The sequence below is a fragment of the Pomacea canaliculata genome, linkage group LG8 (genome assembly GCF_003073045.1).
Source record: "Pomacea canaliculata isolate SZHN2017 linkage group LG8, ASM307304v1, whole genome shotgun sequence".
Taxonomy (NCBI): domain Eukaryota; kingdom Metazoa; phylum Mollusca; class Gastropoda; order Architaenioglossa; family Ampullariidae; genus Pomacea; species Pomacea canaliculata.
In genome coordinates, this window is record NC_037597.1 from 27,078,771 (window position 1) to 27,092,855 (window position 14,085).

Below are 14,085 nucleotides of genomic sequence, written 5' to 3' on the forward strand. Positions count from 1 at the left end.
TGTCTTCAGTCGCTCCGATCATACCGTCAGTCGCACCTTGCCGAACGGTTTACACCGGCAACACCCCTGCCACCTTTAATGGCGACTTTCACGTTCTACCTGTCTCACCTGAACCTGTCTGGCATTCTAGATCTCCTACCCTCCTCTTGACCTTCCGCGCCGCCAGGTAAACACCGGACACGGCGAGGCAAACACACCCCACACCTGGTGGCGCTCCCGCACGCGCTGATGACGGCATGAAAAGTTCATCGTCACCGGGGGCAGCACGAGAGGAGGCGGCGTGGTCGAGACCAGTCAAGTCGTTGTTGTGTTTCTAGACAAAACATCAGGTAGAAAGTGCAACACGGTGTTTACCAGGTGCAGAGATACTCCTGGTCTTGTGGGCTCTCAGGGGACGTAATCCACTTCTGGTGAAGCAGGACGTGTTTATGTCCAACAGATGGCAGTTTTTGTTGTGATGATCGTCAGGCAACCCGAGGGGTGTGGGTCCTGAAAACCTGTCGTTAGGCTAGGTAAGGACAAACTTGAAGGTGATGTGCAAGTGAGAATGATGAATCAGATCTCTCAGTGTTCTTTAACAAAGAAGAAGAAAAATGGAAAGAAAAGTTTGAGGTCACCTGATACAACACATCTGATTTTAAAGTCTGCACTGAGATCATCCTTCCTTTTGCTGACAGTCGGAGATGATGTAGAAAGTTGGGTGCAGAATGGTCAAAATTTCTTGAAATATTGCTCCGCCATTGTAGTCCATCTTCGCACAATACTGCCAGGTACCAGACCTCACGATTCTCGCGGTGTTATTTGTTGAAGAGCTCCTGTCACTCCAAAGATGGACTGAAAAAGGACAACCTGATTGTAAGAAAAGAAATCGGGAAGAAAAGTTTCAAATGACAATCATACTGTTTTTTCTGAATGTTTTATCGACTCATAAAAAAGTCTCTGTCCACAGAAAGTAAAACTAATTCATATAATTCCCTTTATTAATGAAAAGGAGCCTGGATGGACCCTTCAATCTGATGACGCTGCAATCTTCTGAAATATCCTTGAACCCTAGGTTAAATGTCGGCCTAGATCTTCATGCTCTGAGCAACAAGGTCAGGAAGACAGTTCCACCTCATCCCTTCCTCTCTCTCTCCGCCACTCTCTCAATCTCTCTATCCACCACACCACCACGTGCTGTGACGTGCTTACAGCACGTGCTGTGACGTGGCTACGAGTCGTTAGACAGATGCCCAGGCGCCGGCACAGGTCCTACAGGTCTTGCCGGCTTGTCTGCCTGGAATGTTGTTGTTTATTGGGTCGTCCTCGTGACTGAGTGTAATTGGCTCAACATTCCTGCGCGGAGTATCCGTGGGCGAGACAGGAAACTGTCTGAACATTAGGAACAGGTGTTAATGCTCTCGTAAAACCTCGCTCTGGGTCAGTGACACTGGTTCACCACTCACAGTCCTCGCCACCTGTGGTTTAACACTTGCTTGCATCCTGCTAATGTTTAGAGCACATCGAATGTGGCCAGCAGTAGTAAGACTTGTGTGAGATGTTTATGATCAGTGGTGTCGCCTGATGAAAGGATGAAAAAACAGACGGTTGAGGTGACAAAACAGGAATAAACAGACAAGTCATTGTCATATAAAAGAAAGAATTATGATCACATTAAAAACATTCAGTATGTTCTGTTTTATCTTTCCCTACCTCCAGCTTAAGCTTTAGAAAGGTTCTTATCATTGTTCATTTTTTAAAATCCGACTTTCAATTTTGAGAACATGTGAAGACTTAATCGGTTGTTTCCAAAGCATGTTTTGACAGACCTGTAAAAACCGTTTGTGTTCAGCAACTGTCTCCATGTCGAGACCTGGACAAACTTAAAGACCTTTGCCTGTCAGCGCCAACAGATTCCTTTGTGATAAGTCAGAAGCAATTATAACACTTATAAAATGATTTTTGTCCGGGTGTGGAAAACAGGAGAAAAGGTGTTTTGACAAGGGGACGTAACCTCGCTTTCTAAACAAAGGGAGAGCACTGAAGAATAAAAACATGCATGTGATCAAGAGCACAGCACGCCGCAACCTTCTGACCTCAGCGACTAGATTGAAGATTACGAGAGGTGAAGGCGAACTCGCTCGCCCCCTCGCACGCGCGGATGCACACACAAACATATAAATAAATACACGTGCGGGAAGTTTGATTGCCTGCGCAAAAAGATTTAGTCTTCCATGGCCGGAAAGGTTGGCTTTGAATTATCGAAGTCGAACTTTGTCCTCTGATGGCAATACATCCATCAAACACCTCTGTGGCTCATCAGTGAAGTATCTTGTTTAAGAGTAGTCGGTGCTGGTTTTTGAATGCGTGGGGAAAAAAATAACTGAAATGAACTGAAGTTTTTCTTTAGGTCATCGGCCCACCACAAGGAACTTAAAAAAGATGTTAGCATATTGTTTCTGTTCATACATCTTGCTCCGCAGCATCATTATTCGCCATCTTTCAACTAGCACCTATTCACCTATGACATTCATTGTGAAACGACATTTTGCATCTACCTTCTGCTGGAATAGAAAAGACAATAATTTATATCTACTGTTATCAGAGACCAACCACTTCCGTTTTCGTTTGAATATGCGCAATAGCTAATCTGCAAACCAGAGATCGAATTCAAACCTTTAACACAATTTTTTTTCCATTTTGGTATCTTTTTTTTAAAATTTCTGTTGACATCTAAAAACATCATCACCAACAACAAAACCACACAAAACATTCCATTTATAGCAGGCAGAGTTTCTGTTGTACATATCACAAACAAACGTTGAGTGTCTTGTGCAATATCGCCCAAGTCAGCGCAATGAGCTTCACCGCCAGTGGCGCCCTCCGTTAATGTCTTCTGCTCGCCTCTATGGTCTTCCCTACTCAAACACCTGTAGAGTAACCGTCAGAACCACATACTCGCCGTGTAACTAATGAAAAGCAATTAAAGTGGCAAGCTTAGACTAAGTTTCTCTGGCCCCTAATGACACCAGTGTAATGGCGGCCTGGCGTCTCGGTTGCTTGGCAACGCACTCAGGTGGCAAGTGCCTGGTGATAACAGCCACCTTATGCTTTATCATATCTGATTTCCAGGAATGTTCAGCAGTGCGAAATCCTCTAATTTTCTATCTTGTCCGCATCCGGCCCCCATTTTTAATTATCGTCGTTAATGTCGGAGGTTGTTGCTGTGGCTGCAGCATCCGTCAGTGGAGTGCTGTGCAGCAGTGACCTGCATCGTCGCCTCCAGGTCACGTGAATACCATGATTGCCAGAATTTGCCGACAGGTTACCTATGTATATATGTTATATGTAAGACGGAAGCAGGTTTCACGAGGACATATTGGAGAGAGTAGCTGAAGGTCCTTCTGTCATGAGCCCCAACCTTGTGGTGGGACCGACTGCCATTGCTACACGTGGCTTGTAGAGGACCTTCTATACCCTCAGTGCATTCACTCCCAATCACTTTCATTTAATTTTTGAGGATTAGAAAATAAAGGAACACGAAATAAAACTTCAAAGCTCTTGTTGGTTTTTTTCTCTTTATTAATTTATTTTTACCGCTATTCTCATTTCAACTGCTTTTTAAATTAACCTCGTCGCTACGATCACCTTTCTTCCAAAATCTCACATCTCTCTCTCTCGTCTCTCATTGCGTGGGATGTGTTTCGAATAAAACGATTGTGAAACTAATTTGTTCTGATAGTTTTAAAAAAAAAAGCTGTTTTGAAGAGGTTTTGTTTCATAGCTGGCTTTTCCCTCAGATTGACGGCCTTCGTTAAATTTTTAAATCTTAAATTTAGTTTTCCCCTTTTAACTATCTTTTTTCTTCTTCTTTACTTTCGCTCCCTTTTTTTATTTTGTTGCTGTCTTCACTTAGCATGAAAGTAAATTCACTGTAGGAAGGACTCAGGCTGGACTGGAAAATTTATCTGCAAGAAGGTTTGTTCTCACTGTTTCCCATAAATCAAGAGGAGTAACCCAAACAAGACGGTCAGTAGTCTGAAATATCCGTGGAAGTCGTCAAGAAAAGATCAGAAATCGCTTAGAAAAAAAACCGGGTTTGATCCCATCTCACTTTGCGGGTAGTCACATTATTTTGTGTGGGAAAGAGTATCCAGTTCACCATAACATACTTTCGGTGACTGTGGTAGTTGCTTGCTCACCAAGTTTGTTTTCTTTACACGAGAATTCTTGCCAAGTAGTCTCGCTAGTCCTCCACCAACTCCGCTTCCTTCATCCAGTCCACGTTTTTCACGATCTGCTGATGTAAAGTCCTTATTCCAGAAATAAGAAGCAGGATTCACGATGATGTGTGGGTGGGAGAGATTAAAACAAACTGTCAGAGGGGAGGGGAGGATGAAGGGAAGGTAACTGAAACAATTACATAATGAAAACACCTGCTTTTCCTTCTCACAGATGGTATCATAGGTAAGTAAATCTCACTTTCACCTGCTTATTTCACCTGCCAGGTCCTGCTCGCCTGACGAATGCTTTGTCTGAAAGTCAGACTGGCCACACCTGTTGATGTGACTTATTGTGCATGATATGTTGTTGGCAGAAGTAATACAAGACTCGCTAACTGTTCAGGTTATATTAGCCTTAGTTTTTTTCCATTTTATTTATTTTTCTTTTCTTTGTTGGGATTTACACCTTGAAGTGGGCTTTAATAAACCTCCATCTGTACCCACTGTGTCTGCTTGCTCCACACCTGGCATTGTCGGTGTCTCTGGCTTTGATGTTGCGGCTTTGAGTGAGCGACTGGTAGACAGAGTAGACATTTCACTTCTGTCTCCATGCTTCTAGTCTAGTGTTTCTCTCCTGTCTCGTTCATTTGTGTAGACCAGATCCTTTTGCTTGATTTGTGTCTGATAATATTGTCATTGCATCCAGGTGTTGTGTTTACCTGTGGACACCATGAGACTCGCTGCAATGTTGTTGTCATGTATTGTCGCTGACATTTTTATTTTCGTTTGAGTTCAGAGTTATTTTTAAGTTAGTGAACTTTGACCTGTTGAGTTTTGCTCCGTCTGAACTTTAAAGGTGACATGGGATTTTACATGATGGTGTACAGAATAATGAGAAATGTTTGAAGTGTTGTGTTGCATAGAGCAGTTTGCATGTTCTGCTAGAATTTATGAAACTTGGCGAGTGGCTCACCCGCACAAATCTTGTAACGCATGCCAGAGTTTAGACATCTTCCATCATTTATTAATTAATTTGTTTTTAATTGTTGTTCGCATCACTAGTATCATTTTTATACTAAAATAATTCGATGTTTGGTGTGTTGAAAGTTCATGCTAAAGTAGCGCTGTTTACTCTTTAACATGTGCTATGATATATTTTAATACAAATAGTTTGAAGTGCCGGTATTTTATTCTTCGCTATACCGCAAAATGTCTATATTAACTACAGACAAACTGTAAAAAACGAAACCAGCTACTTTGTTTAAAAAGAGATGGAGAGAGAGAGAAGGATAGTCCAGACCCAAAGTCTGGTAGCCTCATTATCTCCACTAGCGTGTAGCCAGCCTCATTACAGAAGGTTGAGACTGGAGTGGGACAAGTTATTCCCTCGGTCTGTCCTGCCGAGGGTTGAGTGTACTGATGTACCGTTGTTTGTCTTGTTGCTGACAGCCCCCGGAAGGCCGTGCATCATCCCGGAGGAGTGTTCGTGCCAGAACAACAGCGTGACCATCGCGTGGACACCCTACCAGGGGGGAGTGGTGGAGGCCTACACCCTGGAGCTGGACGATGGCAATGGAGGCGACTTTCGCGTGAGTAGACATTCAGCTCTTTCTCTGACCCTAGGGAAGTGGTTAATTAGTGGTTAGAACACTGGTGGATAAAGTTTGAGAAGCGAAATGCCTTGCTCCACCCCATCCTCCAACCCCAAATCCTGGCACATCCTCAGCCCAGGGAGCTCCTAAGATGGAGAGATTTTGAAGGTACAGACTGAATTATTCACGGGTCATTACACATTGAGTGTTTCTACAACTTTATGGTCATCATTCTTTTTCTGGCAGACGAGCAGGTTGGCCACGGGTGGGTTAATGAGGGAGTTGAACACTCAGCAGTAATGACACGTTTGTTGCTTCAGTCGCCATTGTTTGTGATGACTGGAGTCAATGGCAGCGATGAGTTATTGCAGGAGAAACACCAAACTGTGGTTACACCCGCCACCCGGGGAAGCAGGCAGGAAGGGACTGGAGGGGCTGGCAACGAGACTATTGGCGATCGGTTAGCATTTATTGATGTGAATTGAGCGCATGAAGAACTGATGCCATGTCTGCTTTCGTCGGCAACCTACACAAAGGGTGGCTACCCTTTGATGTGTGTGGGGCGGGTATCCGTTTAGTTCAACGGTCGCTGGGAAGGAGGGTCTTTGTCGTGAGAGAGAGAGAGAAAAAAAAGAGACTCTGTTCAAATTATAAAGAATGGTTCTATATAAGATAATTAAAAAGTTACTTTAGTGAAGTACAAAATCCTGTTAATGCTAATTTTACTCAAAGGCGTGAAAGGAATGTTAGTCACGTAGATGGTAGCCATTATTGTTGCTACAAAGACCCCTCTGTTTAGTTCTCAAGTGTTTTTACGGTTTTCACCGAGTGCAGTGCAAACAGATTTCGTCCTGGGCGAGATATTTTTTGTTCGGAAAATCACCTTTAAAGTTGTGATTTTATAGGGAAAATGAATTTCACTTCCTTGTGAGGAAACGAGGCTATTTTCTTTTCACGAAAGGATGAATCTCAACAGAATTATGGGATGCGAGGTGGATGAAGTGATTATCGATTAAGCTTAAAGCTTGTGCAAAACACCGTGACACTGAATTTCCGCCTTCTTTCCATCTGTCACACTTTTTGTCTCTTTTTTCCTCTCTCTCTCCCACTCACTGTTTTTATTTCCTCATTCCCTTGTTGTGGTTGCTTCAGCTGTTGTAGTAATAACTGATGTAGCTAAAACAAATGTGTAAGTAAGATAAAAATGTTGACGAACGACCCTTTTCCGTTCTGCAAGCTCCGTGTACAAACATCACCACACAAACAGAATTGACTCGAACAGTCGGGTGGCGCATATCAGCGATACACTGAGGATTGACTGTCCTGGGTTCAGATCTCGTCTCGGGCACACTAGGGCATGGGGAATGTGTTTACAGTTGGCTGTTTTAGGGCCTTAGCTGCTGACTCGGCTCATATACAATTGTTAGGAAAAAAAAGTGCGCCTTGTCTAGTATTTACAGAGAAGAAGGGAGAGAAATGTTTATTGATATAAAACACAGTCGGGTGCGACCAACAGCAGAGCCTGTAGTGTGTGGTCACCCCAAACGATAAACAATGCGACACAACAAAATCATCAACGTGTAGCAAACTTCAACATCACCACCGCTACAGTGGGATGCTACAGGGCTACAGATTGTTACAGGGGCGCAACTCACAAAAGGGAGACCACCCACTGGGTGCATTGTCGGCACGAGTGAGGGAGACAACGCTGTAAACTTTACCCCACCCCCTTCCTCAACCCAGCATCCCCCTCTGTAGGGGGAGGACCACACAAGTCTGTCTCGCTAGCAACTGCGCGTGCACGCCATTTAATTTAAAGAAGAAATATATCAGCAGTTTGGTTGCTCTAGTCAGCCGCCATGAAGAATGCTTCAGATGCCTCCTTTCATGTCCTTTCGTCTCCCTAATGTGCATCGGCTCTTTTCTTTTGAATTTTTTGTCCTTTGCTTCTATCCCTTTTTTTTCTTTCTTTCGTATCTGCCTCCATTCATTCCTTCCAACCCTCCTTCACCGATTTTTGCTTCTTTGTATCTGTGGTCATTTTCCTGCTACGTGATATTTATTTTAACCCAAGTTCCGGACAAGGAGTCGAGGTGCCAACGGATCGCTGAGCAATAACGACGGTTGATATCTGAGGAACGATCCATAACTCGCCATCTCCCATGATTCAATTCCGTATTTCCGCCATGTCTGTGCTGCGCCGACAATTCGACAGCGAGGTAGGAAGACCTATGGTGGTGGTCGTGCAGCGAGCTAACATGGACTTTAGTGTACTGTCGGGAATTTAGCGTGCTAACAGGTAATGCAAGTGTGCTAACATGGACTTTAGTGTACTGTCGAGAATTTAGCGTGCTAACGTGGACTTTAGTGTACTGTCGGTAATTTAGCGTGCTAACATGGATTTCAGAACCTCCGAACTTAAACGAGTTTAGTGAGATTCAATAATTGATTGGCTGAAACTACGCACGTTCATCGTTTTAGTCATAAGCCCATCACAGAGTCATTCAAACAAGCAAACAAACAAACAAACAAAGGAAATCGCAGAGTGAAAGCAGCAAGCGAATGTGTTTCTGCGAATTTTTCTGTCATTTTCGCTGTCCTGTTTCCTTTACCCTCTTTTCGTGTATTTAGAAGACCTTTAAAAGAAATTTGGGATCGGGTGGGGGAGAGATGGCAAGAACCCAAACTGGTTTTCTAATCTTGTTTGCAAAAAAGCCCAGAGCTATAAGTGGTTTTATAATCATGTAACATTGTTTAGCTCGGCAACATTCTGCATTGTCTGTGCGCAGGACGACAGGAGCTGGAGGAGGGCAGGACCGCGCCTTGGTCTCGTGCTTCTCACACTCCACCCGCTCTTCTGGTGGAGTGTTTGTCGAGTTTTCGTGTTGCAGGCCTTACGTTATTGTTTTCCCAGCATGCTACAGCATGATGCAACAACACAACTGCAGTCTTAGCTCACATCAGCAGATTTTTCTTTTTCTTTTTTATCTACATATACCTCCATCCTTCTCCATCCACCTCGCACAAACATTTTCCCAAGCAGGTGGCGCAGACTGAGTGCTAAAACGACATTTTTTCCTCTATTCCCGGCATCCATCAGTGAATCCGTAAAGTTAATAAGTTGAAACGAGGGACAGCAAACTACTTGCAGGACTGTAGGGCGGAGGGTGATGGGGCATGCTCCGGCGGGATGTTGATATTTTCATTTAGCGGCTCGTGCTCTGGCTTCGTTTACCATGATAATTTAATGAAGGAACGGGCACCTGCTCTTTGGCCTGTCGGCATGGCCCAGCGGCTCTCTGACCGATGACTCACTGGCCCTCCATGACATAATTTACAGGCGGGGAGCTGGACCGCCGCAGTCCCGTAAACATATTGTTTCAAGCTACTGAGCAGGATGCTGTTGCACTCTGACAAAACAATGGTGATTGTGACAAAATAACCAGCCATGCCAGGGCGCGGAAATGAGCTCACCATTCAGTCCAACATTTTCAAGCCCGTGGCTTTCTCCAAACTCCGTCCATTGATTCCATCCTAAGTTCCTTGTAGTTCACAAGAGAAGTCGGATGAAATCAGTTCAAACCAATCTGTTCTTGCTTTGTCCTTCTGCACCAGACTGTAGACATTGTTTTCATTGCATAGTCCATGAGTTGACACGCTGATAAATGTTTTATCAACATGGTCCTTGCCGACTGAAGCAGTTGAGAAGTTTTGGACATCCGACAACAAAACCACCGTTCGTAATGTAAACAATTTTTGCTTTTTCGTGATGAGCATGACCCAGGACTTGAGCCCGACTGACCTTACGATTGTTTATGTGGACTGGTCTCTTGGAATGTAATGTTTGAGGAATATTAACAAAGTGTCTTCAGGCATTTTCGCCATTTTGGACTTCAAAGCAGACGCCCTACTGAGCGCACGTGAGCTGGGCTGTATGTCTTCTACCCTGCATTGCAGCAAATTTTCTCAAGTCTGTTTGTGGCCATCTTACAATTTATCTACCTGTCAGTTATACTTACATCACTATAACAAAACATACTTTTCCACCTGCACTTTGGCGAATTTTTATCCAGAAAGCACTCGACTAAAAAATACAAAACTACCGTCCAAGTTTTTTTTTCAAGACATCCACATTGATACCTGTAAAAATTGATGAGTGAAATTAAAACTTGACTCCATGAGACTCAGCTGGTTGAAGGGAGAGATAAAAGTATTAATATTTCAGAGACTTTTTTTTTAGAGGGAAGACGGCAGTGGAGCAAAACTACTATGACTGTATGTTATGGGCGGACGGCCGTCAGGACGATGTGGAATTAATGAGAAATATTAAATTTCCAGGAGGGAGGGATGGACGGAGTTGTGGGGAGCGAGCTGTTTAATCTCGGGGTCGTGTTATTCGGGGTAGAATAGGGTGGGGTGGGGGAGGATGGTGGTGGTGGAAGAAGGAAGGAAGTCACTGCATCTGTGATTTCCAGACCTTGTGTGGCTGGTTGCTGTAAAGACCGAGCAGGGAACACAACCCTCATGACTCATGATCGCTCGCTGAAAATCCATGAGATTGCAGTCGCTTGACTTAATGAAGGTTTGTGAAGCCTGTTTCAATACCTTGGGTGGGAGGAAAAAACCGCTCAGACATTCATTGAGCCGAGTGTTCTCTCGGTTCATTTTGGTGCGATTCGATTGTCTGGCCTCTAATGCCAGAAACCTTTTTTTTTTTTTTTTTGGTCCACTGGAGAAAGAAAGAAAAAAACCTGGTAGCTATCCTCGGAAGGTGTACAATACATGAGTTCAAAGGACACAAACAAACAAGAGGTTAGAATGGATTATCGTATAAAGCTGCAAAATTGAAACAAGTCAAATGTTTTTGTTTTGATGAGAAAAAGGCATCATCATTATCATCGTCATCGTCATCGTCGTCGTCGTCGAGCGGTTTTACACTTTCACAAGGCCTTCCCGAACTCTGTAATCAAGGTCCCTCTGTTCCCCGAGTGCCCGGCGACGAGACTGAAGAATGAAGAAGGGAGGGGTTGAGGACGGGGTCGAGGTCGTGGTTGAGGTCGTGTGGGCGGCGGGCGCCGTGCGGTTTGACCAGCAGGCGACAGCCAGACAAAGATGGAGGCTGAGTGTCAACACTGGACCAGACTTTGCTGTCCTAACAGGAGCCTGGCATCCTTATGATTTCATAGTCGCCAGCCAAACTTTTTTTTTTTTCTGTCGGCGACCGCGACTGCCTTTGTTGCCCGCAGAATCCTGAGACACCGACGATGCTTGGGCGCAGGTGTTTCCGTGGTTAGCAAACACGAGGGAGCGGGTTCAAAGCCAGCATGCTTCTGCAAAAAAAAAAAAAAAAAAAAAAAAAAAAAATTGTAGCTTGGATACGGAACTAGATGAATTTTTAATGGTTTTTGTTTTGTTTCTTTCTTCTTCTCATCTTGAATGCAACCTGGTGCTACTACTCCTTGTTAACACTTGTGTCACAGATGCTGTCTGTCTAACCTCATTGTATCTTTACACAAGATTTTACAGACGAGGGCATACGATGGAAGAAGAGGGACAGAGCGCGGAGATAGAGAGATGGGAAAGAAGAGGTTAAGGGAGGTAGAGAGACAGCACTGATTGGTTTTATTACGTGGATGATAGGATAACTGTGCAATAAGAGAAGATGTCAAACTATTAGACTAACATAAATCAACACACACACATACACACCAACACACGGAGGATGACCTTCTTTCCTCTCTCTCTCTCACACACGGACATTCTCTCTCTCAGCCCCATGTTGTAGCGATTGCTGCACACGTCGTTCGTGGCAGGAGCTGCGCAGCACTTGCGGCTCCAACAGACTCCAGCTGCTTCCTGACTCAGGTGTCACCTGCAGCAGCAGGCGTGTCAGGCAGTCCGCCGTTTGACACGCCAACCACTCACTGCTGCCCTCGGCACCGAAGCTCCAGCAAAGACCTGGCGGCGAGGGACGCCTGCCGCTCATTGACACAACTGGTATCAGGACACCTGGCAGCACTTGCACTTCATATTATCTCAACACGTGATTCCTCTCTCTCCGCAGCGCCCCCGTGCGACAGCCGCCGTATCTCTTGCCGCATCGCGTCTCGCGGGATTTGTTGCGTGTCTCGGCGAGAGGATGGGGAAGCTGAGACGATGCTGTAACCTTTGACCTACGCGTCCGCTTGTTGGCTGCTGGTGCTCATTGACAGATGAACCGGCTGTTGCGGGTGTATCGCTGATGGTGTAGAGACACCGGGGCTGACACAACTCCCGGGTAGGCGGAGGTCTCCGGGGTAGTCGCTTGCTCTCATTCAGAGCATTCCTCCAACAACTGCCAGCAGCCCTTGACGGCAATACGATCTCCATCCTTTCTGTTTGTAAACTGAAGCAGAAGCTCCCTTTCCTTTCTTTTTCTTTCTTTTTCTTTCTTTCTTTTTTTTCCAATGATTCTTTTCTTCGGTCTTTCGCCTTAGCCCCGTTACTTCATTCTCTGTGTACCGAGGCATGCATTTATCTTTGTGTTCTTTACTTTGTTTTTTCTCCTTCCTTTCATTTTTTTTTCCATTTTTTCCTTTGTCCTTTTATCTCCTCGTTCTTTACACTAAAAAGTATAATATTACGACATTTTAAAACCAGTGTCTTAATTCTTTTTTCTTTTTAATCGTTTGTAGTCGCTGCCGTACTTACCTTCAGGGAATGTGGGGTGAGGGGAGAAAAACGGATTTTAACTAGGATTCAGAAAGAAGATTATAAACCCCTGATGAAAAAGGGACAAAAATAATGAAGAGAAGTAAGGACAGGATAAATGTATCCTCAGGCCCCGCGCTCGGTGAGACAGCTAGCCTTATTACAGTGTGTCTAAAGAATGCGTGGGGAAGAGGGATCGGGGGTTCGTGGCTGACCGGCGGATGTTTGATCTGTTATTTTTTTCATTATTGTGAGGTGTGTTTAACGCGAGATTAGGGGGGGCCTAACCCTCGATCCTGCACGTTGCAAACCTGTTGACACCAGAGGGCGTCGCGAGGAAAGGTTGCCAGGCGCCAGCAGCAAAGCCAGAGATTAGCTCCCCCAACATTCCCCGACACCCTCCGCTAATCTACCTTTGGTCTGAGCTGGCATTGCTAATGGCTGCTGTCTGGCCACCCACACCTCAGCCTCGTCCGGCCATCAGACGATGTTGCCACTAAACTATCTGGTGGATTGCAGGCGCGAGTATCACTGCGAGGTCTTCTCTCTGTCCCTCCCCACCACCACCACCACCACCACCACAATGGAGGTTTTAGTGTCATGGCGTGCCTCCCAGTGCCGGACCTCGGTTTCCTTTTCGCCATAACGACTGGGTTTCATGTCTTGACCGATGGACCTGCAGGCACTACATCGATCCCAGCAGTCGGCAGTTTATCATATTTTGGGATGTAATTCTTGCCTCCCTCTTGCCCTCCTCCACTCCTTTCCTTGGACCTGCAAGTTTCTGCTCGTGATGATCTCCGCCATCCACCCTGATTTCACCCCTGTCTGACCTTTTGAGGAAACGACGACACTAAGCACGCGCTCGCGTGCAGGGAACCGCTGGATGGCGCTGCAGTCAGGAGGCTGGAGGTGGAAGAACTTTCCCTTGGGGGTCACTAGCTCTGGCGTAGAGCAGGGTCAAAGATTCTGGATGTTCTTAAGCATTAATATGAAATGTGTGTGAGTGTGGTGGAGGGCTTGTATGCGCGCACACGAGAGAACAAAACTCGATCACTGGAACTTACAAGACATCGACTCGGACATCACGCCACCGTCATGCTAGGTGGCGCTAGAGACGATGTCTGGACCTGTCAAGAAGTTTATAAACGATCGTCTGTTCCTCCATCTGATCATGTCGGTGTTTACACACGCCTTCTGTGATCTGTTATTAAATTGCTGTTCAGACTCGGGTGTCTGTAAACTGTCATGACATCACACCTCCTGCTACCCTCCCTCTGGCGGGTATGAAGTCTGGGGTGTACTGTGCTCCCCCAATCGTGGCCTTATCATGGGATTGGTTAGAGAGCTGACTCTTCTCTCGTGAAGGGTTCGGTGGTCCAAACATGTCCGGATCATGCGCAAACCTCCCACGAAATTAATTTCTGTGAACATTACTCCGTCCTTTTCCTGGTTCCAGCCGCCATTTGTTCCCCTGTTCCAAGTGTTTCGCAATCTTCAAGAGCCTAATCATCGGGTCTTTGGGTGTCATTCGATGGAAACTGTCAACAAGACCGTTGTAAATCCAGACATATGAGTTTTATGTTGCTCGGTAAAACTGA

General features: G+C 45.3%; 1 protein-coding gene across 1 annotated transcript in view; it reads left to right on the forward strand.

Annotated features, from left to right (window-relative positions):
• The window catches only part of LOC112570643 (E3 ubiquitin-protein ligase TRIM9-like), a 90,682-nt gene that overhangs the window by 48,776 nt on the left and 27,821 nt on the right, over positions 1-14,085 (forward strand). Inside the window, 2 exon segments of the mRNA XM_025249184.1 lie at positions 4,435-4,446; positions 5,652-5,791. Of these exon segments, the coding sequence (XP_025104969.1) occupies positions 4,435-4,446; positions 5,652-5,791 (152 nt within the window).